Source organism: Hemibagrus wyckioides, linkage group LG28 (genome assembly GCF_019097595.1).
Source record: "Hemibagrus wyckioides isolate EC202008001 linkage group LG28, SWU_Hwy_1.0, whole genome shotgun sequence".
NCBI lineage: Eukaryota > Metazoa > Chordata > Actinopteri > Siluriformes > Bagridae > Hemibagrus > Hemibagrus wyckioides.
Genome location: NC_080737.1, coordinates 16,644,153 through 16,671,048, shown reverse-complemented (window position 1 = coordinate 16,671,048; position 26,896 = coordinate 16,644,153). Strand labels below are relative to the sequence as shown.

General features: G+C 39.3%; 1 protein-coding gene across 4 annotated transcripts; it reads left to right on the top strand.

Annotated features, from left to right (window-relative positions):
• Positions 1–103: 103 nt before the first annotated feature.
• Positions 104–26,360, top strand: fsd1l (fibronectin type III and SPRY domain containing 1-like). Of its 4 annotated transcripts, XM_058383802.1 has the most exons (14): positions 104–262; positions 8,206–8,301; positions 8,436–8,567; positions 10,310–10,411; positions 11,003–11,025; positions 11,971–12,092; positions 16,189–16,398; positions 16,802–16,900; positions 17,053–17,182; positions 18,559–18,591; positions 21,392–21,489; positions 21,772–22,023; positions 23,158–23,246; positions 24,712–26,360. In XM_058383802.1, exons 1-14 carry the CDS (start codon positions 248–250, stop codon positions 24,832–24,834), a joined length of 1,524 nt encoding a protein of 507 aa, XP_058239785.1. In that variant the 5' UTR covers positions 104–247; the 3' UTR covers positions 24,835–26,360. The 4 variants fall into 4 exon arrangements, with proteins under 4 accessions (XP_058239785.1, XP_058239787.1, XP_058239786.1 ...); XM_058383804.1 differs by lacking the exon at positions 18,559–18,591 and having other exon boundaries at positions 21,395–21,489; XM_058383803.1 differs by lacking the exon at positions 18,559–18,591.
• The last annotated feature ends 536 nt before the right edge of the window (positions 26,361–26,896 follow it).

Here is a 26,896-nt window from a genome sequence, read left to right as displayed (position 1 = left end):
TCTCACGCACTGCTGAGAGATAAAATACGAATTCCCAGAGGACATTAAATACCCAGACTGCCCGAGGATATTTAGAAAGGAATATAAAAGAGGTGTATGTGCGGTCCTGATGCACTGCGCATGCGCCCGGTGCTCCGCCTTGTTTCAGTAGGACAGGGGATTAGGCTCATCGTCTCGGTGGCGTTGAAACTTAGCCGCTCCATGTAACGTTACCGAATCCGGGTCCTGTTGTTTTCCAGTCCTCGGTATGGACTCTCAGAAAGTAAGTAGCATACCAGCATTGTGATATGAAATGAACGCTCTTGGTGTAAGGAGCGTGCTTAATAACATGCTTATAACGCTGCACCGTTACACTGTATCCTATCCGGTAATATGATCATCTCTGATATGGGAGTGTCATTCTTCATTCTCTCTTGGTGTGTATCTTCCTTTAACACTGTCTTTCATTTTTACATCCGGGATTCTGGATCGAGGTCGAAACAACTGTTTAATGTTTTATTGCCCTGTATGTTTGCTTTCTGGATTCGACGCCAGGAGAGTACAAAAAATACGTAACAGTTATAGCTGTTATAGCATTGTTATGTCATGCATGTCATCCTAGTACACACTATTGTCCTTAACCAGTGGAGATACTGCACAGGATTGGCCCCCATACAAAGTTGGACTGTAGAATCCAGGATAACAAGTGATGACAATAACTCTTTAAGAAGATTACAAACACTAATATCCGATGGACTGTTAGGCCCAGGGTTCTCAACCTCTTTAACCAGAGAACCCATGGTTAAGGTGCAAGCCGTGGTTCTTCCTTTTCTCCTTTCATTCCTTGTGTGTACAAATAATCTGGAAGATATGTAGAACATGATTAAAAACAATACTGCTTATCAAAAGTATATTAATTAGCTGAGAAAACATGTTTGAAAATAATGGTTTTTGTTTGGATGCACATCCTATAGATACCATAGCAGCCACCTAATATCCTGGCACTGGAGCTATGTGAATATGTGCAGAATCAATACACCTAAAGTTTAAAGACCTTACTAATATAGTAATATAAAATACTAATCTTACCTAATGCATATTTAAGAGCCTAATGATGAGAAATGATCAATGCAGTCCATAGAATGGTGGATTAACTCAATATAAAACAAATAAAAACATCCACATATGTTATATGACATTTAATTTGCTGTAAATTAGAAAGGAAAGGATGTATGTTGTTTATATTTCTAAGGATGCTTGTATAGGTCACACTATATAAGAGCCTATACGTCTACCAGCAGCACTCGCTTTTACGTCCAAACTAGCTCACCACTATGTTTTGATGCACACAAAGGTACTGAACTCTGTGTACCAAAACTCTTAAGTCTTAGCACTCGGTTAAATGGAGTTCATATGATATGTTAAGATTTTCAGATCTCATTTCAGAAATCTAAATTCTCATTTCTTTGTTACTTCCGGCTGATTATGATGCTAGTTGCTAAATCTCCACCTACAAAGAGTGATGCAGAGACACTTTAGTCCTTTAGTCTGTCCGGCTTTCTCACCTCCTCATCTGTTCACTCTTAGTTCACTAATTAGCTTTCCTTTCCGTGTTTAAGCATTTAGATAATCCAGTTAATTATTTTCAGACTGATGGTGCATTGTGTAACCATGTAATTGATGCAAAATATTGTGACTCATTTTGCCATACAGCATTTGTTGTTTAGGATGCTACGCACATTCTTATGCTGTTAGAGATGAAGGTGGCTCACTAGGTAACTCGATCATGCGGTCAGTCAGTGAGAGGACTGAAGTGTAACTTGACAGGTTTGCATTACCTTTCCTTGAGGCTTTATACCCATTCACTTATGTAGAGGAGACAGCAGCAGGTTGGAGAATTGAATTTCACAGCCATCTGATGTATCTTCAGGTTTTTAATGAAATATAGAATGTTAAACTAGATTATACAGAATCAGACACAGGTGCTTAAACTTAGTGCGATGTTTATTATGAGCAATCCAAGAATTATAGATATAGTTTATAGTATTGGTCAGATGACAGACAGGCAACATCCAATAGGGAAAATTCATAATAAATAAAAAGGAGAAACAGGTGAGGATCAAGTTCAGGAAACATGGAAACTAAGCCTTGAAAGAAATGACAAATGAAGCTTGGGTGTAAATCACAATAAGCAGCAAAAGAAAAAAGAGACAGGAGAGAATGAAGAAACAAACTCTTAAAGGCCTAAAGCATAGAACAGGTGTATACCTTTAGACAACACACCAATGACATGACAAGGATAGGGACAGGACCAAAACCAAAACAAAGAAAAGCTCAAGTACTAGGAACCGTGTCACATACTCTGAGCAGGAGATTGCAACAATAAGGATTTATTTATTTGTCAAATATTTACGTCCATATGGACATACAGTGCTCAGCATAAATGAGTACACCCCAACAGATTTGTCAGAAAACCTTTAGGGTACGTCTACACTAATCCGGATACATTTGAAAACGGCGTTTTCGTCTAAAAACGCTCCGCCTGCACATTATCGTTTTCAATCATTTCCTAAAAGTTGGTCATCCATACTGAAACATCTGAAAAGCTTATGTCCCTGTACTGCACATGAGTAAAACCTAATATGCTTCGATCTGCGTCATTTCCACCAGGGATTTATTTACTTTCCGGCTCTTTGAAACTGCGTCACATGGCCAAAAATGTGTAATAGTTTGAAGAGCGTTTGGAGGGCTTTGGAGAGCGTTTTCAAAAAGATACGTTATCATTGACCCTGTCTCAGTGTGGACAGAAGGCCAAAACGGATAGAAAAATATGTGTTTTTAAATGAAAACGTATTAGTGTGGCCTTAGTTTCCTTCCAGAATCAACATTTTCTATGGGATACTATACTACAAAATACTCCCGCAAATGTGGGCCATTCATTGCAAGCAGGATTCGTTAATTTGTACACACAAAAAAGTAATTTTCCTCACAAATTACAAAAGACCATGTTGCAAAAATGAGTACACCCCAAGAAACGTCTTAGGAACAAAATTCTAATGAACAAGAATTCAACCACAGGTGAATATTAATTGTTCATTAAACAGGTGTCCAGCAGATAGTTGACTATAAAAGGGCGTTACTTAACAGAGAAAACCCCTTCGCATTTTATGCTGTCAGCAATGGCATCACATGGAAGAGAAATGTCATAAGACCGAAGAAAGAAAATAATTTGAGTAAGATTTTGTAGTCTAGGTTATATTATTAACCTTGCTTTCATGTTATGACTTAAACATATAAATTCTATAAAACGCAGATTTGTCACAATTTTGGAAATTGTTCTTATGTTTATTGAGATATTGATTAAAATTGTACTTTTCAATGGGGGTGTACTCATTTATGCTGAGCACCGTATAAATAAGGAAAAATGCAGTCCCGGTATAAAGTAGAGAATCAGCTCTCAGGATTTGAATCAATAACCTTAATTTCTGTATCACTGAGCTGACACCGGCCTCAGAGGAAGCCCTAAAAATCTAATTCTCACAATATAATGATGTCATCGGCTTTTAAGGACCAGTCAGAAAAATGTAGTTTAAACAATTTTCCACTTACCTCAGACGTATTCGATTAGCCGGAATACCATGTTATTTGGCGTGCGCTTCTATAGTATTACAATGGAGCTACTAATAGGCTAACAAAGCGAACATTATAGTCACGTCTTCCTCAGCGAATCATGCATATATTTATATCCAACTCTTTCATAACAGCCATTTTAATCTGTTTCACAAGACAAATAATAAATCCACTTAACGAACTCAAAGTAGGATAATAATATCATCCACATATCTTCCAGCTTTTCAACTTTGTGAGAGAAATTCTGCTTAACTGTGCTGAGCGGCAATTTTGGTTAGCTAAGATGTTAGCTATGCATTCAGCTACACTGTAAGGCTTTATTCATGTTTATATCGCTTAAAATAAGCCTCACTAAACCACAAAAAAAAGGTGTTTGAGACAGATATTAAGAAAGATTTGGGATAAATGCTCTTATAAGATGGTCAGAATGTTCTTTAATGGCTTGTTAGCTACATAGCTTTACTATAGCTAACTAAAGAAGCAAACGTTGGACCTTAAACTTGTCTTTACTAGTGATAGATGAGACAAGTAAAAATCGATTTCTTTTAAAGATCATCCCTTAAAACTCATCCCTTAAAGTCTATCTATCTATCTATCTATCTATCTATCTATCTATCTATCTATCTATCTATCTATCTATTTATCTATATAATAAATATGTCCCTTTTTTCTGTAATGACTCCGATTGGGAAAATATTGTACAACACACACCAAGGGTCAGAGGAAATTTGTGTGTGTGTGTGTGTGTGTGTGTGTGAACAGTGTATGCGTGTCCTTTGCTTTGGTTACAGCAAAGGACATGTAGCAGTGTATCATATGCCAATATGTCCTGTGATACACATAGTAAAGCTAAGCCTCTGTCATATTTTAGGAAACTGCTGTCATATTTCCACACTTTTCACTGCAACTATTTTAATTCCTGTTTGGATGAACGGGACACACAGGAATCATTTCAACGTTCAGAATTTCTTCATTCAGCCCTAATTTTACACTGGCCTCTTAGCATCTTAAATCAAGTGGCTAATCATGTTGTTTGCTAACATTGTGTTAGCAAGACATGCTCAGATTTAGCAAAAAAGCATTTAAAAGCAAAAAGATTTAGCAAGGATATTTCCTTCAAAAAATGAATTCCATAATCATAGATAAGTAGTTATGGATCGATTGTCTTCGATGCTAGGTAGCAAATATCTGATGTATAAAAAACTATGCAAAAAAACATGAGCCTGAGCCTGTCTGTTCTGTAATTATAAATTCTTTAAATTATAGACAAGGTTTTAGTGTTCTAAGTACCTATTGTGGCTATATTATTAAGCCAACAGGACTCAAGGACAAATTTTATTCACAACTAAAGGATTATATGATGAAAGGAGATGCTAGCGCTAATAAGGAACTATGACTCTGAAAGCTACCCAACACATTCAAACTTCTGTTTCATCATTAAACTTTTACTAATCCATAGTAGTTACTAAAAATTCTCAGGAGTTTAAGACTGAGTGATAAACCAGGAGGTGAAAAGGGATTTCTGAGGTGAAGAAATGGAAGTAAAGGGGTTAAGAGTCTTTCCTGAAGATTCAACCCTCTCCAGCTAGCAAACTAACTTTGACCCAGCATCTATTTTGGGTTGCTAAGCTGGCAAACATACTGTATGTTATGCAGCATTGTGCCAATGGTGGGTCAGTGCTCGTAAAGGAGTTCTTTTTTAACAACATCTGTGAGCGTTGTTTAAGGACCAACATAGCCACACAAAATGGACGTTCGCTGTACAAGTATTGGGCCAATGTTGACAAATAGCCCTTTTCTGTATGATCAGCCATGCCAACATAGGGCCAGCAATGATCATGGGGCAGTGGCAGCTCAGTGTTTAAGGTGTCAGTCTACTGATTGGAAGGTTATGAGTTTAAATCCCAGGACCACCAAGCTGCCACTTCTGGGTCCTCAAGCAAAGACCCTTAACCCTCAGTTGTATAATGAGAGAAATGTAAATGAAAAATGGCCTGATGTTGGGCTACTGGACTAGCTGAATACCCAGCTGAATACTGTCCAAAAAAACATTTGAGAACTATAACCATAATATCTGCTATCTAAGCTAATACACTATATTGCCAAAAGTTTTGGGATACCCCTACAAATCACTGAATTCAGGTGTTGTTTTTTAGGGGTTGGGCCTGGCCCCTTAGTTCCAGTGAAAGGAACTCTTAATTAAACCAGTGCGCAAAGCAATGTTCAAAACCAAGACATTTTGGACAAGTTCTTGCTTCCAACTTTGGGGATGATCCCTTCCTGTTCCAACATGACTGCTCACCAGTGCAAAAAGCAAGGTCCAAAAAGACATGGATGAGTGAGTTTGGTGAGGAGGAACTTGACTGGCCTGCACAGAGTCCTGACCTCAACCCGATAGAACACTTTTGGGATGAATTAAAGCAGAGACTACAAGCCATTCCATTGACCCACTCTTTGCAGCTATAACAGCTTCAACTCTTCTGGGAAGGCTAGGCATATATAACCCTGCTATAACTCTAGGTGTATAGTAAACACACAAGAGATCTTAAGGGCTGGACCAAGATTAGCACTTTTAATAGGACCAAGTGAGGTCAGGGAGAGGTCAAGAGACATCCATGTTTAAGTCAATGCCTAGACTATGAATACTCTGTATTATTGCTCTTATGTCACAGCTGGAAGTTAATGTAGAACTGATTCATTATACACTTTTCATATTTATCTTATTTGGCACATGCCTTTATCCAGAAAATGCTCTGTAGTGTCCATCCGAACATCATGTCAGTACAGTACTTTCTTAGATTTATTTCACTTGATTTTCAAAGGTTAATGCTTTGTTACAGTGATTACAAAGGACATGAAACATAACTTAATTAAGTATTCAACCAGTTAGACATGTAGGATTAAATTGCTACCAGTTTTTAGTATTTCTAAATGGCAACCACCTACTAATTCCAAGTCTTCCCTTTCCATATTTATTGTGTCCCAGTGTTATTTGCCCTAATCTATTCACCCATTTGTATTTCAACTTTCCTTCAGAGCAGTAGTGTCTCATTGCGTCTCGTCTAAAGATAGCCGAGGAGACTAATCCTTAAATCTGCCTAGCATAGGGACATCTCTCTTTCTCTCCTTTTCTGGCACACTAGAAGGGAAGGTAAATTGTTATCCTGTGCCCTTGTCTATCTAATTTGAACAATGTATGCTATGGGAACTCTGTTGTCCCTAAAAATCAATAATTTAACAAGTCAGCAGGAGCACAGCAAGCCTCGCTTAACTGTTATGGCTGTGTCGCAATCAGTGTATCCTCATGGTCCTCATGGTTTAGGTCTGCTTCAGTGTATCTCAGTGTATTGTCCCGTATGTCTGAATGGCATTGGGGTATAGCATGTGAGGTGTGTGTTGTAAATCAGGTAAATTTAAAAAGATTCCAGAATACAGAATGCTTTGAGGGAACTCAGTGATATACGGAGCTTCTTGATTGTAAACAGCTACATGACTACCATGTACTCCTGTTAACTGAAACGCCACTGAGTATTTAGGGTTACAGGATGCCAGTACTATGTTGTTTAACGATCCAGTCATAATCTGGCCAGTTGCTTATATGGAAATAATAATACACGCTTAGAAAAAGGGTTCCTCAGGGGGTCTTGGCTTATGAAAAGTGGAAAGTCAGATGCAGATGCTGGCCTAGAGTCAATCATGGAATATAGACTTCGTTTCACACACCACTGGTAAATTATTAGAGGAAGTGGATAAAATCCTGCAAGATGATCATTTTGTTCCAGGAGTGAGGCTGTATGTACTGAAGCCTAACTACTGGGACAGTCCAGAGCAGAGATAGGGAATCCAAAGCCTACAAAGGCTACAGTTTGTACTCACCCCTGTAAGTATCATGATGACTTGCGTTCATTCTGACCAACGTACATTGTGATACCAAGATCAGTTTCTGAGTTCAAACCCCCTTGGAACCCTTTGGTCTTCTCACCTTCATGTTTTTGGAAAAAAAAATGAAGAGCCTGGAGATTTATTTAACCTTGCACTCATTCTGTAGAAGACTTAAGAAACTGAGCAGGATTATCAGCTAGGTGTAAATTCTTAACACTCTCTGTATAATATGCTAAAGTACCTAGAGTGACCATATTAGTTCCGGTGGAGAGAAATCTTAAAGATACAGCGCACAAAGACATCACAGACAATTGTGGACAGTTTGACAGAGGCCCATATGGCCTAATACACTATATGGCCTAAAGTGTGTGGACTCTTGACCATCATTCGATAGTCAAGAGTCCACATACTTTAGGCCATATGGTGTATTTTAAGCTCTTGAGCATGATGGCAGATTTGTGCCTCAGATGGATTTTACTCTGTGGGATTTCTGCATGACTTAATATATAGGACATGTCATGGAGGACAAATATACCCTAGCGTTCTTTAAATAAACACTGAGCATCATTATAATGGTTTAGAACAGAACGTGCTATTAATGTTGTTTACTACATCTCCTCATTTTCCAAACCACTGTAAATAGCTAATTTACTGAGTAATTGTTTCTGTGTAAATCTTACATTTTGCTTTTTTCTCCCACCCACCCCAATTCAGGAGGCCCTACAAAGGATAATAACCACCTTAGCAAATAAAAACGATGAGCTGCACCATTTCATCGAGACGCTGAGTCACCTGCTGGCTGGAGTTCAGGTAAGGTGCAGGATGTGGTAATGAAGGTTAATGTAAATAACTTTCAAACCGGCCTCTCCAGTCTCTTCTTCCCCATGACCGTGTTGACTAAAATAAACATGTCGGAATTGAATATTTCTGTTTGCCGCGATCAGGTCAACTCTAGCCAGGTGGTGTCTGACTTAGAAGAGGAGTTTGACACACTGTTCTCTATCCTGGAAGAGACTAAGGAGAGCATGACCAACACTATAAAGCAAGAACAGGCCAGGAAATCACACGAACTGCAGGTAACGCCATTCTCTAACGGAAGGGCGAAAGTGATTCTAAGAGTAAAACGTGTGTGTGCTTGGAGTTTGTTTGGTTATCTTCTGCCCAGTCTGGGTGATGTCATCATGCTGCCATGGCATTTCTCTGAGCTCACTGAGCAGAGACAATACCGATGAGTAAAATCGGCCCAGATGAGAGATTAGCCGTGCCGTTAGAACCAAACCCATTCAGCTCTACACACAACATGCCTCCTACTGGTCCATCAAACCCTCATTAGTTCTCTAACAAGCATCTCAGAGTGTGACAGTATTCAGTGTTTGTGTTGTGTTAGTGTCTGACCAAAAGCAGAACAACTGCTTTTTAGCTCTCTTTAATTTCCAAAAAAATGAAAATTGTGTCTGTTTTTGAGGTGTCACTGTTTATCATTAAATGTCTTTGTCATGTCCTACTCCACAGTGGTGGTTAATATGAAGCTAATACGAAAGTAGACACTTTTTCAGGGCTTTAAAAATGTGTAGTTTTTCAAAAGTATTCCTGTTTATACCTATGCTTAGTTTTTCCACACAAATGTTAAATTATTTCATTACAAATAAATTCATTCATAATTCATTGAAAACGTCCCATTAGTCGATTTCCATTTAGTCGTCTGTAAGTGGACTGGAAAGAGTGGTGCTCAGAGAGCCGTATTCAAATACAAAGCGCTGGTGTCTGGCAACCTCATTGTCAGCCGTAGCCCTTGTTTTTCTCGTGCCAGTGGGAACCAGAGAAGGGTAAGAGGAAAAGGAAAAAGGAGAAAGAATGGAAGAAAGGCAGAACAAAACAAAAAGCACCCAAGCTATTTAGACATTTACAATATGGGAGGGAAAAATGGTGCTTGAAGCCTATAGGAATCTAAAGGATAGGTTACTCCTTGTTAGCTTGCATGTTACACGGTGCACAAGTCTTTGTTTTTATTCACAGCCGAATTAAAAAATACTAAATGTCATACTTTTTTTTTTAGGTTAGGGCAAGCGTGACATTTAAAATGTTTTATTAAGTTAACAAACAAGTAAAGTCTGAAAAAGCCTGTAGCATAAGATATTCTGCAGAATATTTTGCTTTAAGAAGATGCTATGAAACAAAAGATCAGAAGATCCGGGTTCAAGCCTGAAAAATAGTAGGTTGTGGTTTATCTGTAAGAGAAAGCTCCTGGCTGAACAACCTGTAATATAGCCTCCGTTAAATGTGAAGAAGTTATAAGAGCTAACGGTCATATTCTTCATGTAGACCTTCAGTTAACCTCAAAATAGTAACCCTAAATCCTGAAATGGACATAAATCACAAGTCAGTGCAAGTTTTAGAGAAGAGAGGATTGAAAGCGTGTCCCTGAGGAAGGACGGATTGAAATAGTCGACAGCTTAGAAATGTGATAGGAATCGGAATGACTCAGCTAAAATCCAGCATCAAGCCTTCAGACTGCAGTCTCTTACTACTTACTGTACACACTTTAATTAAATCCCCAAGAAGCATCATAACTCATAGGCTTGTGTGGATGTTGTTCATAATTTATAAACACTTTTACGCTCATTACATGCATAGTTAAAGTGCAAGGCCTCACAGCTTAGCCATATATGAAATGAATCAGACAAAACATGTCGGAATTATGAAGCTAATGATTAAATATGAAGCTAATGATTAAATCATTTAGAAATGATTCTAAAGAGAATTAGCTTGGTCATATTTATACCACACAGCATTTTTTTGTATTTGTTTTTCCTATCAGAACCAGCTGACGCAGAGCAATAATGCACTGGAGAGTGCAGAAGAGTTGCTGGAGTTCGCCCAACACGCACTGGATATCAAAGACGAGGATGAGTTCACCAAGGTCTGTAGATATCATGGATGCCTTTGGAGTTCATATGTTCGTTATAAAGATTAATATGCAGGTGGATTTTTCCTTTCTTATTAATTTGGTGTAAATCTGTATCTACTACTAAGGAATCTAACAGCTGTCTTTACCCAGTGGTGGCTCACTGTTTTTAATTCAAATTAATGTTCAGTGATATAACTGATTATACGTGCATGTATGTATGTATGATTACTGATTTCTGTAATTATATGAATATAAAGCATGTATGGGGCTTGCTTGCTTGTTGATCACATGTTACTGATGCACTGATCATGGTTGGTCACATGACACGTAGCCCTCTGTGGTCTTCTTTAATATTAAACAAAACAATTTATTATATTTGGCTTCTTGTTTTAAACTAATCTTTGTGTGTGTGTGTGTGTGTGTGTGTGTGTATGTGTGTGTGTGTGTGTGTGTGTGAGAGAGAGAGAGAGAGAGAGAGAGTCCAGTGCTGAGTAATATTGCATACTCACTGCATGCCTCTACTAACTGCTCCTGTTTCTCTCTCTCTCTCTCTCTCTCTCTCTCTCCCTCTCATTGTCTCTCATTTTCTCTTTCCCCTCCAAGGCTGCCAAACAGATCAAAGATAGGTACAGTACACTCTTGACTTGCCTCTAAGCACACCTAATTTGTGCATATGTGTTCTGGTAGCACTACATCACACACACACACACACATACACACATACACATGTTTAGGTCTGCTTTGCAAAACTGACTTCCTTTAATATTTGAGCATGAATATTTTATTTGATAAGATTGTGTGTGTGTGTGTGTGTGTGTGTGTGCGGTTGATTTATAGACACTAATTGATATTGATATTAAAGGCTAGAGTTTGATTTAGGTATAACATAAATAATGGAAGGTCCCCAGAAGGATAGTAAAAAAGTGTGTGTGTGTGTGTGTGTGTGTAAGAGGCATGACTTTTGACCCAGGGTGTGTCCGAGTGTGTGTCAGCCTGTGGGTGGTTCACAGACAGTGTTGATTTATTATCAAGCCTTTATGTGGTTACACATACATTACAAATGTTTTAAATTGCCTATGACAAGTAACACAATATATCAAACACAACGCACCTGATATTTTTAAAGCAGTAGTGAAACTTAGTTCTATTATTTAGTCAAACTTTGGTGTCTGTTTGTCACATTTGGTCATCTTGGACCAGAATCTGGTATCTGATAATATTTCCAATTTAATAATAACATAGCTTGACAATGCCGTTTAAAGTAAGTAGTATATATAAATTTGGTGACATATTTTAGCTCCATTAGCCTCATCATTTCAGTACAAAGCAGATAAATAAGTCTTAGCTGAATAAAATATATTTGAGATAAGTGTGTCCAAAAGTTAGATTCTTTACCAAACCGTCGGTGTTGTAATAATAATCACATATAGGCTTTGTTTGATAATACATTACGTTTAATGGTATCAAGTAGTAAAAGTACTAATACTGATGGATTTAAAGGTACTAATAGCGTCTATAAATAAACGAATGAAGCAATAGATTTATTTAATCTTGTCGTTTGTCTGTCTCAGGGTGACGATGGCTCCTGCCTTTCGCCTCACCATGAAGCCCAAAGCCTCAGACAACATGACCCACTTAATGGTGGACTTTTCACAGGAGCGCCAGCTTCTCCAGGGCCTTCGTTTCCTTCCCGGTGAGTTAGCAAATCTGTATTCCTCATCCAGTTTAGGACTTCGGTCAGCCATTATGTGAAAGTTTAATCTTAGATGAAAACCTTTATTCAGGAGCAAGATTGGGATTTGGTTTTGTGGAAAGAATATTTTGGCACAGAACGAACGCACTGCGAGAAAGCCGATTAGTTTAAACGTGCTTCCTGTTTGGCTTGAACGTTTACAGTTCCTTCACGATGACACGGTACAATGTTAATTTAGCTAAATTAGTAGGTTATTGTTAGCTAGGTTAGCTCTCTAGTGCCTCCTTCCTAAAGAACACTGAAATATTTTGCTTGCTAGATTTCTAGCCTGCCTCCTGAAGAAAGCTGAACTGTTATCCCCTAACTAGCTTAACTAGCTGGCACCACTTTCTGAAGAAAACTAGAGCATTTGCTCATTTTAGTAGCCGGTGTTTCTTCCTGAAGAAAACTAGAACATTATTGCTAGTGAGATAACTACCAGAACCTATTCTTGAAGAACGCTAGAACATTAGTTAATTCAACTAACTAGTGTTTTTTCTGAAGAAAACTGGAACATTATTGCTAGCTAGATAATCTATCTAGCCAGAGTGTTTTCCTGAAGAAAGCCAGAACATTACTGCTAGCTAGATAAGCTAATTGGCCAGATCTTATTTCTGAAGAAATGTAAAACATATGCTATGTAACTACTGACTGTTTTTTTTTTTCTGAGAAAAACTGGAATATTGCTAGCTAGATAATCTAAAGAGACAGAGCCTTTTTTTTGAAGAAAGCTAGAACATACGTTAATTTAACTAGCCAGTGTTTTGTTCCTGAAGACAACTGGTAGCTAGATAATCTGAAGAAAACTAGAACATTATTACTAGCTAGATAATCAAACTAGCCAGAGTCTATTACTGAAGAAAGCCTGAATATTATTTCTAGCTAAATAATCTAGCTAGCCAGATCTTATTTCTGAAGAAAACTAGAACATTATTGCTAGCTAGATAATCAAACTAGCCAGAGTCTACACCTGAAGAAAGCTACAGCATTAGCTAAATTAACTAGCCATTGCCTCTTTCTGAGGGAAGTGGGAACATTATTGCTTGCAGTAAAAAAAATTTCAAGTGTGACATAATGGCGCTTGTAAATGTTTGGAAAACTGGAGAGGAAGTGTGCTGTGTGGTCTGGATGGAGGCTGTTTTATTAGCCGTTTGTAGGGAGAGACATTTGAGCCGTGGTCCTGTTCTCGCTCTTCTGCTGCCACCACCATGGATCCGCTTACACTTGGGACATTTGATGTAATGTCAGTCTGTTGTATGACCCACAAGGAACAACACTGGATAGAAAAACACCACAGATCTCCAGAAAGTAGCAAGTTATTACATGATGATGGTATAATCCCCAAGAGTTAAAGCATTGTTCATTCAATTTGAAGCAGAATACGGTTCTGTTGCAAAATAACTGAATGTCATTGCACACTTGCACATTTGTGAGCGCATTAGCTGCGGGTTCGTGCACAAGGACGCCGGACTCTTTACCTCAGGTTATTCCTGTTCTGTACAAAGCTGTCAGAAGCTATAAACCCAAAGCAGGATGAACTGTGCTTTAGGAAGAGGAACAGTAAATATGTAGTTCTGAGTTTCAGCTAAAAATAAGAGGCACAGTTTTTGCGCAGAAATTTGGTGTGTTGCTACTAAGTATATATAAAGGTTATAGTTAACAGTTTAGCTTTGTGTAAGCTGTGTAAATAAATTAGAAGAAGCTTGGCTTCAAAATATGACAAATGTGGAAAATGTGAAACTGATTCGAGATATGTTTCAGTATCTGAAGTTTGCTACATTGCTAATAGCTATTGTAAGGTTATAGCTACCAGTTTGGCTTCATGTGTAAATAAATTAGAAGACACTTGGGCTAGTGATGCTACTTGTATAAATAAGTCCTTTTTGTGTGTGTGTGTGTGTGTGTGTCTGTGTGAGTCAGAGAGAAAGAGGCAGATAGATGATGACTCTTCTCATCAGTTGTGTCTCTGAGTAAGCACCCATGAGGCTCAGAGCCTTTCAGGTCTACAGATGCCCCAAAGCCTGGCACAGCAGACAGATCTAAAAATAACACTAAACTCACCACTGTCTTCTGTAACCCAGAATAAACCGCATTATAAAACACTTTTTTTTTTTTCATTTATTCAGACTTCAGACACAATGAAATGAACGGTAAATATGAGAAAACAGTGCATTTGAGCCAATTTAGTCCATACACGAATGGTTTAAAGCACCATGTGTTGCTGTGACAGCAGGGAAGAGCTTTGGCATTAGTGTCGAACCCAGTTTAACACTTTTCCTAGCAGAGGTAATCCAATGCTCTTGTATACGTGCAGCACTGAAGCTCTTTACACAGGACAGGCTAAAAGAAGTGCGACAATGAGTCTTCTCTGTATTGATTTTGGTAGTTAGGGCAGGAAAATATCCTCAGCGTATTACTGTACTCAGTATTTTTTATAATTTAGCCGTACTGTACATGCCGTACTGTTATGACAACTCAGTTTGTAATTTCAGCTCAGTGATTTTGCCTTTCTGCCTTGCTGCCTTGAGACTGTTCTGTTGATCACTGAAGCATTTACGACCTCTTAGTTTTTGACAATTAATCTCTCTTTCATTTGCCAAGGTTTTCCTGAATTTTCCTGAATTTTATCAACTCAGAGCCACTTTGAGACTCGATATCAGCCTTTTTCTTGGCACACGTGAAATGTGAAACTGACGCACGTGTCTTGAAGGAGTTGAGTTGCAGCTCAGGAAGCTGAGCTCGTTTTCCTTCCATTATTTATGTTGCACACATTAAAAGGCATGATTTTTAGTAACAAAGAGACACTTTCTGTTATCTCTCATTGATATCTTTAGCAGATTTTGACTTTTTCATTGATCAGTTGCCTTGGAATCATTACTGCTTGACCCAGTAGCTCGTGATTAGCTTTAGATACACCAGAAGGTGTGGATAGATGATCCAGCTAATCAATGGCTCCACTAAGTAAACTTGAGGACACAGCTGTGCCCAACAGTCCCGGTAGGCTGCTTTCAAACATTCTTTTGATTGAGTATCTATCACCACGACAAACTGGAACAAGGATCTGTCTCCAGGGTTTAGTCATCACAGGATATCACATATCCCAGCACAAAAGACCTCCTTCTCTCTGGTTAACGCACAAGTACAGTATAAACTGTGTTTTTAATACGAATCATGGAAATGTAATGAATTGGATTTGTCCATTTGTGGTATATTATAGTAACTATGTTTACTCTGTAGTCATAAATTATTTTGTCTCTTTAGTTTAGGGAATGAACTGTCAAATATTAGAATTGTATGTTGAAATAGGGTCAAAGAAAGTGGGCGTGGCTTAACTTTATATGTCAAGGAGAATTCATCATGGACAAGCATGGAGAATAGAGAGCAACTTGTGAATTTAATTGGTTCTGGAGGCGAGTTCTTAAGGTGATAATCTGTATTGCGATACGAATTTTCTGTTCAGAAATAATGTAAATGCAGCCGCCCAAAAATACTAGCAATACTAGCACTGCTTGTGATACTTCTTGTTTGTAGGCCCAGTTGTGAGTTTGCATGTCTTTAATAGCTGGCCGGGTCAATGACACGCTGCACCACCTGCACCCCTCTGCAGTGGTTACTGTCATGTAAATCGGACATCTGTCACAGAAAGGCTTCCTCGCATAATGAGGCACCGAAAAGGAAACGCCCGCTGTCTTACATCACTCTATATACTGCTCTACTCACGTTTACATCTGATAACTGATATGTAAATCTAAAGAGTATACTGTACGTTGTATATATTTGTAGAAAAAACGTAGTGTGCAGTAACAAATATTGCAAATCCTTCCCAGGATGCACCAGCATATAATGAGCAGATTCAACATGGCTGCCATAGAAAGGCAGTATGCAGAGTGTAATGGTTGAATTGAGTCATTTTTGTGTTGCTATTAAGTCCGGGTGATCGCGATATTACCAAAATATCATCTCACCATAATTTTTTAATACACTAATAATATGTGTCATGACAAAAAATATTTATAGACTGTTTATAATATGTGACCATTTCGCTCTTGGCTTTTAGTCCCCAGAGCTCCAGAAATCGACGTCCAGGACTGTGTGGTGATGGACAACATGGTGACCGTCATCTGGAGGATGCCGGTGGAGGACAGCAAGATCGACCACTACATCCTCGAATACAGAAAAACCAACCATGAGGGTCTGGCTCGAGTCAAGGACGAGCATCAATGGGAGATTGTGGACAACATCAAGAGCACAGAGTACACACTGATGGGTACAGACACAGGACACACACAAACACTAACACATACGGTGCCTTCCAGAATTATTGGCACCCTTCAGCAAAGATGATTATATCAAATAAACTTTACACAGAATAATTCAGAATTTCAAACAGTTGGAGACATGTAACAAACCTAAAATGACCTGCATGAAAGAGTGGACTGATAACCTCTACAACCTTCAGAGACGTTATAGTAAGGTACTATGATCCAAGTGCTGTGACAATTAACTCCTAAAAAAAGGAAAACATTATGAAATATAAGTTATTGTTATGTACTGTATATATGAGTTTGTGCTCATTTTTATGAAGGGTGCCAATAATTTTGGTTGTCATGTTCTATTCATTCGTCACTCTATACAAGCCGGACTCACAAACTCATGAGTTTTATTTTCAGGGTTAAAGTTTGATTCCAAATTCATGAACTTCCGGGTTCGAGCGTGTAACAAAGCAGCAGCTGGAGATTATTCTGATCCTGTCACACTGGAAACCAGAGGTAAAGAAATAATAAAGCAATCAAACTTCCTTTATCTATTTGGTGAAAAGATAAGAAGGAGGCCTGGCCTCTGTGCCTGTCAGTCACAGTGAAGGAGCATAATAGATCTAGATATAAAAGAATGCAGGATTTATGGCATTTCTCTTGCGCAGCGTTCAACTTCACCTTTGACTCGTCGTCCTCGCACCTGAACCTGAAGGTAGAGGAGAGCGGTGTGGAGTGGGATCCACAGGGAGGAAAAGGCCTGGACAGTAAGGTCAAAGGGAAGGAGAACAAGGGCAGGTATGTGCTCAGATTCCCATCCCATGGTAAAATAATAATTGATTTATTTTCTCCTTTATAGTATTAAGTACTTTATTTATGAGAATTAAAGAAAGTCTCTTATTGATTATTTTTTCTAATGTTTATATATATGCAGTATACACCGATCAGGCATAACATTATGACCACCTGACTAATATTGTGTTGGTCCCCCTTTTGCTGCCAAAACAGCCCTGACCCGTCATGCACTGTGTATTCTGACCCCTTTCTATCAGAACTAGCATTAACTTCTTCAGCAATTTGAGCAGCAGTAGCTCGTCTGTTGGATCGGATCACACGGGCCAGCCTTCGCTCCCCACGTGCATCAATGAGCCTTGGTCGCCCATGACCCTGTCACTACTGTTTCTTCCTTGGACCACTTTTGCTAGATACTGACCACTGCAGACCGGGAACACCCCACAAGAGCTGCGGTTTTCGAGATGCTCTGATCCAGTGCATCACAATTTGGCCCTCACAATTTGGCCCTTCGTCAAACTCGCTCAAATCCTTACGCTTGCCTATTTTTCCTGCTTCTAACATCAACTTTGAGGACAAAATGTTCACTTGCTGCCTAATATATCCCACCCACTAACAGGTGCCATGATGAGGAGATCACCAGTGGTGTTCACTTCACCTGTCAGTGGTCATAATGTTACGCCTGATCAGTGTATTGTGATGCATATCATGTTTCACAGTCTTTTGGTATAGTTCCAGCACTTTCCAGTATTTTACTTATACCACAAACAAGTTTGCTTTCATGATACTAAATCATATAATATTTGTTTTTTATTTGTTCAGCTACCTTTTTAGTCCCACAACACATATTGTTGTTACTACGGTTACATCTAGTCGATGGCCTTCTTTCTCCAGTCTTGCCGCATTTAATTAAACCAATTCCACTGTGAATATAGTGTGTAAATAATTCCTTTCAGCTTAAATGAGCATAGTTTGTTTGTCTTATTGTTAATAAGCAGTGTGATCGTGAAGGCAATAATCCTAATAATCCTTACTGATGCTGATTGTCTTGCAGGGGGCATTAAATTTGAGTCAGCCAATCAGAAATGAGTATTTTCTGTCGACGTAATCCAGGGTTAAATCATACTGAATTATATAATAATTACAATTTTGAGGTTAAGGATTGGAAATGTCTCTATTGGTGGGAAAATGGGGCCATAATAAATAAAAGTTTATCATTTCTGAAGAATATTCCCATTTCCTCCTAAGCTGTTCCTGAGAAAATGTCCCAGCTCTTCTTCCTGCCACATTTTTTGCATCTTGACGTTTTTCCTTTCTGCTTCAACAGCGCAGTCTCGCAGACGTTTTCTTTTATTCACCCGTTCCTTTTCTTTCACCAACAGTGCACAGCTCACTAATCTGAAGAACATGACAAGGTGATCGTGTGTTTCTGGCCTTGTGGGACTCGGCCCTTTAGAGCTTTACCTCCACTCTTAGCCTCCCTAGTTTCTTCCTCCTTCAGCGTGGTGTTCCTGGGATTTGGTGTTGGCAGAAACAGACGCTCTTTATATATAACCTGAATGGGACGAGTGGTTCAGAACAAAGATTACAGGGTTAGCCAGATAACACTTAAGCTTTAGTTACATGGACGATTATTTGGAGAATTGGTTGTACAGCATTAATTATTTCGGAAGGTTATCTGGCTACCTTTTTTATTCTGAATCATTGAATGCTGGAATGACAAGTGCTAGTTTGCTGTTTGCTTAGAATGATAACTGATCACACTGTGGGTTTTGTGTGTGTGTGTGTGTGTTTGTGTTCCGAATCTGACGGTCATTTGTAGATGGAGATCATCCTTAAACAAATGAAATGTTTATCCTTAACAAACACTTTATTCATGATGATGTTTTCTATCATGCCTCCATCTATAACTGGCTTTATTACTGACTCTCTTCTACTTCCAGGCTTTTTTCTTCACACTTTTAAACCTAAAAATGACGGCAAAATAATAACCACAACACACATTAGCCTATATTAGTGTTTCCGAAGCAGTAAAACTCCTCGTGTTAATCTTTTTCATGCTCACGTCTTTATAACTTCGGTGAGTAAGCTCTCAAAATAACTCAAGACATCATTCGTGTTTTTCTTCATCAGTCATCCAGGATTCATGGAAAACAGGATTCATGACTTTCATCTCATTGGTGTCATCACTAACCATCACCCTCTAACAGGGCATTACACAAGTACACGAGCAATCTAGAAGACATATGGAAGTGTTATTTTATCCATTTATAGTTACACTTGTTTTGAGGACATTATACAAGACGACACATTGGGACTCCTTCCATAAATGTTCAGGGAACAGAAGAAAACTCCGTCACAATAGCAACGGCTAGAGGTTTTTAGTTAAATAGCAGCCCTGTGAATTAGCCGTTGCAAGATTTGAGCAAGTGCATTGATCTAAACCTCATTAATATCAAAGCTGCTGTTATAAAACATTCCGAACAATCAGAATTGGGAATTCAAGAGCGCTGGTTATATAAGTAGAAGGCAATAAAGTCTAGGCTATTATTATAGGTTGACTAATAATAACTGATCTGATGCTGCTGCTCCATATGACACTCTGACATGCCGATCATGAAGCCGTCTTTTGTCTCGTGGGTCATGTGACCGAGACCGTGGACACTTCGCCCACCACGCTCTAGCATCTGTCACTCCACAAAGAAAGAGGCCCAGAATTCCCTTTGGGATTCCAACATCGATTAACCACCATGTACTGGAGTAAACAAGCACGTTTAATTGAGGAACATGATCTCGTTTCGCTCATAAAGAAATTTGTACACAAAACGTCAAACAAACGTCACAATCCAGTAGATTCCACTTACACCACCATACATTACAGGAATGTACACATGGACATGTTCTTAAAGGAGTACTCTGAGCTTTTCTCATTTCTCTACCCATTGTATGGTATGTGTTATTACTACAGACAAGGACGTTTATCAGTTCTGAGAAAAGAAAAGAAAAATAGACATTTTTTTTTCAGGCCAAATGCATGTGAAGTCTAAGGGCAGTTGTTAAACTTATTATTGGTATTTATCTATGTCTCTATAAATCTTTAAAATCCTGTTATTTGTGTTTATATCTTACCAGGATAGTTGTACGGGTCTGTTGGCGCATTATAGCACAACATTTTGTAAACATGTTGTAATCGGATTTACAGTGGAACCTCGGAACCTCACTTAGGAATTTTCACCTTAAGAATTAAAATTTTGCAAGATATTTGCATTGCCATATAAAGCATTTTCAGCATAAAAATGAACCAAACGCCAGCTAAGTCGCAAATGTGTTTAAAAGCTAGGTGATTTTCGGGCGTTATTTTGTTGACAGATCAGTGGCGTGGGTGGTCTGATCTATTTTTAGCCCAAGCTTTGTGGCACAACTTCCTGTGAGGACCCTTGACATGGAATGCTTGGCTTGGGTCAGTTCTTTGTAAGCAGCCGTACAGTTTACATACGCTGGGTGGATGGCTGGAACGGATTATCTGCATTCACATTTTCGCCTTAAGAACTCGCCTCCAGAACGAATTAAATTCCTATGCCGAGGTTCCACTGTTACTTTTTACTATATGAGTGATACTCAGTCTCTATAAGAACATGTTCCTTTACTCCTGTCTCATCATGTAAGCGTTTTTGCTAGAGCTTTACAATTGTAACACTGAATTTGATCTATTAGTCGACAAAATTTCACATCTGCCCTTAAGCTTTTGTTATAAATGAGCATCAAGTAAACGTTTCCATTCATTTGTGTGACATATCCAGTGTATCTCTCTGTGCTAATTACACATACATGCTGGCTAAGGATTTGGTTAGAAATCTTGGAGTATTCCTTTAAGCTCAGATCATCCATCGAATTCAGGCTTTGAATGTTGCTTTATTTTAGCATTTTTATGTTTTTTTTAATCAGCCGTCGTCGTCCTGTCCGGAAGCTTCATCTGCATCTCTGCATCTCTTCTGCTGTAGAAGTGCTCTTACTAACACCAGCGGCCTTTTCTGATCATGCTGTCATCATTTCTTTTGCTGCTTCTGTGTTCTTCTCTGCTGTGGCTGTTTGAGTGTGTCTTGAATCAGCATGTGTTTTAGTCCTAGTGTTCCCATGAATCCTAGCCGTGTGTGTGTGTGTGTGTGTGTGTGTGTGGATGGACTGACCGTATTTGTGCTCTGTTGACGGTTACAGAAGTGGAACTCCGTCTCCGAAAAGAGGGTCAACTGCTCGCTCACCAGCTCCCAGAGGAGGCAGAGATCGGTTTACTGGAGAGTCCTATACAGTACTCGGTATTGACCCTACACCTATAGAACTTTACTCATTTTAATACAGTTATCATCAGCGACAAGCTCCTGACTAGTCAGAAATATTCTATATTAGCTCTCTGATTATAGAACCGGCTACAAGGCAGGCAAATCCCAGGTTTATGTTAAAGCACTGTGCGTATAATTGTATGTTTATATGTAACAAGGACTGGTATGAAGCTGTTATAATGTATAATGTAAGCGATAACAGGAGCTGACACTTTCTCTCTCTCTCCATCTTTCTCATGTATCTTTGTCTGTGCTCAGGTGACACCAGTATAGACTCCGGTCAGCACTACTGGGAGGTGAAGGCCCTTAAAGACTGCAAGTCCTATAGCATCGGTGTAGCCTATAAGAACCTGGGCAAGTTTGATCAGCTGGGTAAAACCAACACCACCTGGTGTATCCATGTCAATAACTGGCTCCAGAACTCCTTCGCTGCCAAACACAACAACAAGGCCAAGAGCCTGGATGTGGCAGTACCTGAGAGAATAGGAGTTTACTGTGACCTGGACGGAGGTACAAATCAATCTGTTCAGACACTGATAAAGTGTCACACTTCTCAAAATAAAATTCACCTCATCACACTCATAATCATTTAACCCTCGTTCCAGTCTGGAAATGATCCAAAATGGAAATTCACTTATGGGGCACTTTCAATCAGTGTGAACAATTTAATTATTTTAAATTTATTTAAATTATTTTTAATTAAGTCTGATATAAAACGAGTCAGGACTCGTTTCAGGCGTTCAGTGTGAGACATGTGTTTTCTCCCTCTGTTGCATAACCTTACACAGAGATTTAGTGATTGAAGATCAAATTTTTGCTGCTTATGAATTGGCAACTTTGAACTTTTCTATGAATATATCGCCCCTAGTAGGCTAGGCAAAAACAGAAATACTTATGAAACGCTACAAATTCGTAAAGCTCTGAGTGAAATTCGAGAAGCTCTTTTTATTATGAGCTTCATATTAGCCACCACTGTGGAGTGGAACATGACAAAGACATTCAATATTGAACATGGACACAACCAAAGAGGAGCAAACTCCATTTTTTAGACTCTTGGAAAAAGAGTTAATTAACTTAGTTAGTTAGAGTTAAATATCCACCAGTTTAAGAACCAAGCTGGGATTTTGTCTTTTGCTGTCATGGCGGAACAGCCCCTTGTTTAGAGAACATACAGTAGATATGAAAAGAAAGAGTGGAATAATATTTGGAAAAGATCTGATGTGATTTATCTACACTGTATTTAACCATCAAATGCTAATGGTGTATATCACCAATACACGTGAAATATTTACTTCATTTTGTGGATGTAGATTCTGTTCAAGGATGTTAAAAAAATGCCTAGAAAATGTCACTGAAATGTTTTGATATTTGGAACAAACATCTACATGAAATACCTTCGGTTCTCTCTGAATGAAGTCCTGGAGCTGCAGGAGATTATATCTCCTCTCTCACATACTGTTTCTGGGGCTATTGGACACCTGTAGATCAAATGTCAGGCAGATCCATGGACTATCTAAAAGTAGTGTGCAAATAAAAGAACACTGCCAAGCCCTTTTCAAGCCTGTCTGCTCTGTACAGTATTATCATATCCTGTTCCGGCAGAAAAAAAACTCCAAAATCGCCTTTGTGTCTTTTCAATTTCAGGTCAGCTGTCATTTTACAACGCAGAAAGCAAACAGCTGCTTCACTCGTTCAAGACGAAGTTCACTCAACCTGTTGTACCGGCGTTTATGGTGAGTGCTGGATGGATGATTACTGTCACATGACCTACAGACACCTGCCCTTGTAGTCGTAATGCAGTTTCAGTGCATCAGTGACAACAGTTTTCATGTCCTTTGTATGTAATGTCACTTTGTAATTACGGTGTAACTCAAGTGGCTGTAGTGTAACTGTGGCTAATTGTGGTTAGCCGCTGAAACTGGAGATGTGTGTCAGTACGCTACAGACGAAAAAGCATGAGCTATATGCGCTATATGTAGCCGTGTAAAATTAAATCTGACGCACTTGTTCATGCGCCATCTGACCTTTGGCCATAGTGTATATGTAAACAGCAGGGTGATTAATCAAACCTCTAGGATTGTGGAGCAAGAAGCAAGATTTTTTTACTAGACTAGATACGTGTAAAAAAGTAATATAAATGATAAAACAAATGGAAATTAAATGGAAAGTGCAGCACAATAATTTATACTACTTTACTCTGAGGCAGTGTTACCACACCTTACTGAGACTGGTAGGAACAGAGGCCAAGCCTCCTTTAGTAGTCCTGATAGACACAGAGTCCACATCTTCTTCAGTATGAATGATAGACACAGACACCACGCCTTCTTCAAAATGAATGATAGACATAGAGACCACACCCCTTTCACTGAAACTGACCAGAACAGAGGCCACACTCCCTTCAATGAGACTGACAGACACAATGGCCACACCTCCATAACTAGTCCTGATAGACTCATTGACTACACCTTCTTTAATATTATTGATAGACACAGAGGCCACACCCATTTCACTGAGACTGACAGCAATGGAGGCCACACCCACTTCAGTGAGACTGACATGAACAGAGACCACACTTCCTTCAGTAGTCCTGACAACACACAGACACCACACCTTCTTCATTATGAACAATGGACACAGAGGCCACACCCCTTTCACTGAGACTTGCAGGAACAGAGGCCACATCCTCTTCACTGAGACTGACAGGAACAGAGGCTACGCCTCCTTCAGTAGTCCTGATAGACACAGAGACCACACCTTCTTCATTATGAAAGATAGACACAGAGGCCACACCCCCTTTACTGACACTGACAGGAACAGAGGCCACACTTCCTTCAGTAGTCCTGAAAGACACAGAGACCACGCTTCCTTCAATATGAATGATAGACACAGAGACCACCCCCCTTCACTTAGTCTGACATGAACAGAGACCACGCTTTCTTCAGTATGAATGAAAGACACAGAGGCCACACACCCCTTTACTGACATAGACAGGAACAGAGGCCACACCTCCTTCAGTTGTCCTTATAGACACAGAGACCACGCCTTTTTTAATATGAATGTTATACACAGAGACCACACCCTCTTCATTGAGACTGATAGCCACGACACCTCCATTACTGAGGCTGACAGACACAGAGGCTATGACTCCTCCTCTGTACTTACCTTTGACTCAGACTTGCATCTTTGTGTGTTTTGCAGGTGTGGTGCGGTGGCCTGAGCCTGTCGACTGGGTTACAGGTTCCCAGTGCGGTAAGAAGCCTCCAGAAAGCTGAAAATGGGCTGGCGGGATCAAACAGCAGTCTGAACAGCATGGCACAGTAGTCTAAGCTCAAAAACTATGAATTCACTGATTCAAGCTGATCTAGGACTAGCTTCCTGTTTAATCCATCCCTAATCAGCAGCAAAGAGCAACCTGTATGAACAACCCCATGACCTGGGACCCTGACTTCCTGCTTCCTGGGGAATACATCATCCAGCACTGGAAAACTGTAAAGCATCATGGGAAAAGAAATCTGTCACTGGCAAGCCTAGATTTCTCCAAAATAAGGAGAGCTGCCTCTTTTTCTGTTTTTCTTTTTTCTTGTTGATTAAGAAATTCTAGCAGCTTTATCAGGGATTAGCGGAGTGCACTTTTTTCCCTTACTAATTTTAGATTTTTTTTTTCCTTTCCTGCTTTTGTAATGATTTATTTCTGACACAACATTAGTCTGGTATGACAGATTCTTTATGCTTTGATTTGTTCTATTACTTTTAATGACCTATTTTTTTTAGTTTAGCGTCTGTCTGTATATGTGTGAATACAGCCTGTGAGTGTGGGTGACGATTACCTCGTGTCTGCACAAAGATATTTTTCCTTAAACCGTCAAATCCTTGTACCATTTGAACTATGAAGCCTGTAGATTTTTTTTTACTACACTATGTTAAGGGGTTGAATATGACTGTGGAACAATGTTTGCACGATGTAAACCATATAATGCTGCTTTCTATATATTTAGGTTTCTGTTATTGTACTGTTTGTACAACAGTCCTGTTCACCAAAAACACATCTTTCAGACGTAGGTTTCAGACAACTTTCATACGTGCTGCAGTGTTGAAATTTTTTTTCTCTTTTTTTTTGATTTCATGGGTTATTTTGTTTGTTTGTTTTTGTTTATTTTGCTGTTTTGATCTGATTATGTACTGTATGTGCATATCAACAACTGTCATTTCTGTCCATTCAGTAAATTATTGATTTTTTAAAACGGTCTTCCTGTAGTGCGCATATAAAAAAAAAAGTTTTGGTAAAGTGGAAATGGAAATTAAATGGAAAGTGCAGCACAATAATTTATTCTACTTTACTCTGAGGCACTAAGACCACACCTCACTGAGAATGACAGGAACACAGGCCACTCCTCCTTCAGTAGTCCTGATAGACACTGAGGCCACACCCCCTTCATTGAGACTGAAAGAAACAGAGGCCATGCCTTCTTCATTGTGAATGATGGACACAGAGGCCACACCCCTTTTACTGAGTCTGACAGTAACAGAGGTCATACCTCCTTCAGTAATCCTGACAGACACAGAGACCAAACTTCCAATATGAATGATAGACAATGAGGCCACACCCCCTTTACTGAGACTGACAGAAACAGAGACCATGCCTTCTTCAATATGAATGATAGACACAGAGGCCACACCCCTTTTACTGAGTCTGACAGTAACAAAGGCCACACCTCCTTCAGTAATCCTGACAGAGACCACGCCTTCTTCAGTATGAATGATATGAATGATAGACACCAAGGCCACACCCCCTTCACTGAGACTGACAGAAACAGAAACCACACCTTCTTCAATATGAATGATAGACACAGAGGCCACACCCCTTTTACTGAGTCTGACAGTAACAGAGATCATGCGTCCTTCAGAAATTCTGACAGACACGGAGACCACACCTCCACTATGAATGATAGACACAGAGGCCACACCCCTTTTACTGAGTCTGACAGTAACAAAGGCCACACCTCCTTCAGTAATACTGATAGACACAGAGACCACGCCTTCTTCAGTATGAATGATATGAATGATAGACACTGAGGCCACACCCCCTTCACTGAGACTGACAGAAAGAGACCACACCTTCTTCAATATGAATGATAGACACAGAGGCCACACCCCTTTTACTGAGTCTGACAGTAACAGAGGTCATGCCTCCTTCAGTAATTCTGACAGACACAGAGACCACACCTCCAATATGAATGATATGCATGATAGACAACGAGGCCACGCCTTCTTCGATATGAATGATAGCCACACCGCCTTCATTGAGACTGACAGGAACAGAGGCAATGCCTGCTTCAGTAGTCCTGACAGACGCATAGATCACACCTTCAATATGAATGATATG